We start from the raw sequence: 1938 nt of genomic DNA, 5'->3' as shown, positions 1-1938 counted from the left end.
GTGGACATGATACATAGAAGAGTGGACATGTTACGCAGAAAGTGGACATGTTACGCAGAAAGTGGACATGATACATAGAAAGTGGACATGATACACAGAAGAGTGGACATGATACGCAGAAAAGTGGACATGATACATAGAAAGTGGACATCTACAAAATGGGAGATTTGCTTACAATGCTCTTTTCTTTTACAAAAAAAATGATCATCACGCGCGATCAGGCCATATGCATGCTTTTCTGCGTCGAGAACAATCCTGAAAATGTTGCTCGTTACGAAGAGAAAATTGCTGCTTTTGGAGAAATTGATATTTGCTACGAAAAGGATCCAAAGAAGCCTATTTTGAATTCAATTTTAAAAATCAATGGGGATCCTTTCACTTATAAGAGATATGCTCCAAGCGTCCAGAGCAAGTTCCCAGAAAACAAGTTCTTATTAAATACGGCAGCATGCCTAAGTGAGTTGCATGAACAATTGTGGATAATAACTCACTGTTTAAAATACAGCTTCTGAGACGCATATAATTCAGTTTTTAAACGAAACACACCTGCCAGTTGATCCACAGAATGACCTTTACCAAAAAGAACAAATGACAATGAACCAAGTAATGGCCAATGTCTCACGCTATACTCGCTATTTCGAAAAAAAATCTCCCTTGTCTTTTACAAAATGGTGCCATAAACACAAATTGGTGCTTACTGAAGCCGATGAACGAAGAAAAAAACTCAAGGAAAACTCTGGCTCCAAACTTACGTATTATACGCTATATGTATTAAATAAAGAGTTTATGGGTAAGATATATGTGGCAGTCAAGTGGAGGATGCACTTACATTTATTATTTTATAGATCGCGTTTGTTCAAACATCGCCAGATATCTCCCTAATTACAAGGAGCATATAAAGAAACTCAAAGGTGATGACTTCACGGTGATAGGATATGCTAGGAAATCACCTGGTCCTGAAAATGATGAAGTTCGTATACGGTTATTACAGGCCATGGTTGACCGTCTGTATGAGAGATCTTTGGTTCAAACAGTTTTCGTGTCGCCTTGCTGCAAGGCATCAGATTCGATGGAGGCAAGAGATTCAAACGTGAACCAAAAAATTTTAAAAAGTATATCAAGGGTACAAGGTACCACCAATGGTAAGTAGCAATTTAATAGCTATAAGAAAGCTTATGATTTTTTTTAGATATGATTGAATATCTGAAGAAGTATGACAAGAAAGTTTGCCTTGTAGTAATTGACTTTGCTGGACTCTCAACAAACTGTAGAGACCTGCACAATTTTATAAAGTAATATATGACTTAAAATATATAAGGAATGGTGAATAATAACATTAGTAGGGAGCACGAAAATCTAGAAAAAATCATTGTCGACAGTCTTCTTTGGGAAAATGAGGTTACGATTTTCGAAAGAAACGAAATAATAAGTAACCCAGAGCTACTGCAAGCTTTTAATTGCAGGAAAGAACCTGTACATAGATCCAAATAAACAGGATTTGTTTATTTTAATTAACATAACTTGAAATTAAACTTCTTTGTTTGTTTCTATAACGACTTTGCTATTTTCTAAATCAGCCATCTTTTCAGAGGATGACACTGGATATGGATGATATGTGGATAAATTTTTGTGAATTTGGCTTGAAGGGGCTAAAATAGGTTTCTTTGGATCCTTTTCGTAGCAAATATCAATTTCTCCAAAAGCAGCAATTTTCTCTTCGTAACGAGCAACATTTTCAGGATTGTTCTCGACGCAGAAAAGCATGCATATGGCCTGATCGCGCGTGATGATCATTTTTTTTGTAAAAGAAAAGAGCATTGTAAGCAAATCTCCCATTTTGTAGATGTCCACTTTCTATGTATCATGTCCACTTTTCTGCGTATCATGTCCACTCTTCTGTGTATCATGTCCACTTTCTATGTATCATGTCCACTTTCT

The 1938-nt window shown here is 36.2% G+C and overlaps 3 protein-coding genes across 3 annotated transcripts; 2 read left to right on the top strand and 1 right to left on the bottom strand.

Annotated features, from left to right (window-relative positions):
* Window positions 1-151: 151 nt before the first annotated feature.
* RHIMIDRAFT_264078 (uncharacterized protein) lies at window positions 152-456 on the top strand (the record flags this gene model as incomplete). Its single annotated transcript, XM_023611728.1, has 1 exon — window positions 152-456. A coding segment is annotated over exon 1 (256 nt), but the record flags the coding sequence as incomplete, so codon positions are not given.
* A 49-nt stretch (window positions 457-505) lies between these two features.
* RHIMIDRAFT_264077 (uncharacterized protein) lies at window positions 506-884 on the top strand (the record flags this gene model as incomplete). Its single annotated transcript, XM_023611727.1, has 1 exon — window positions 506-884. The coding sequence occupies exon 1, from the start codon at window positions 607-609 to the stop codon at window positions 880-882; it is 276 nt and encodes a 91-aa protein (XP_023462844.1). The 5' UTR covers window positions 506-606.
* Window positions 885-1441: 557 nt separating this feature from the next.
* On the bottom strand, window positions 1442-1846 carry RHIMIDRAFT_264074 (uncharacterized protein). The gene has a single exon (XM_023611726.1). The coding sequence runs from the start codon at window positions 1792-1794 to the stop codon at window positions 1528-1530; it is 267 nt and encodes an 88-aa protein (XP_023462843.1). The 5' UTR covers window positions 1795-1846; the 3' UTR covers window positions 1442-1527.
* Window positions 1847-1938: the final 92 nt, after the last annotated feature.

Source organism: Rhizopus microsporus (genome assembly GCF_002708625.1).
Source record: "Rhizopus microsporus ATCC 52813 unplaced genomic scaffold scaffold_19, whole genome shotgun sequence".
In the NCBI taxonomy this organism is placed as follows: domain Eukaryota; kingdom Fungi; phylum Mucoromycota; class Mucoromycetes; order Mucorales; family Rhizopodaceae; genus Rhizopus; species Rhizopus microsporus.
This window is presented reverse-complemented; position numbering and strand designations above follow the sequence as displayed.

Bases quoted from the DNA above. Each gene is read 5' to 3' on its own strand.
- RHIMIDRAFT_264074 (XM_023611726.1), bottom strand. From the start codon at position 1,794: ATGATCATCACGCGCGATCAGGCCATATGCATGCTTTTCTGCGTCGAG.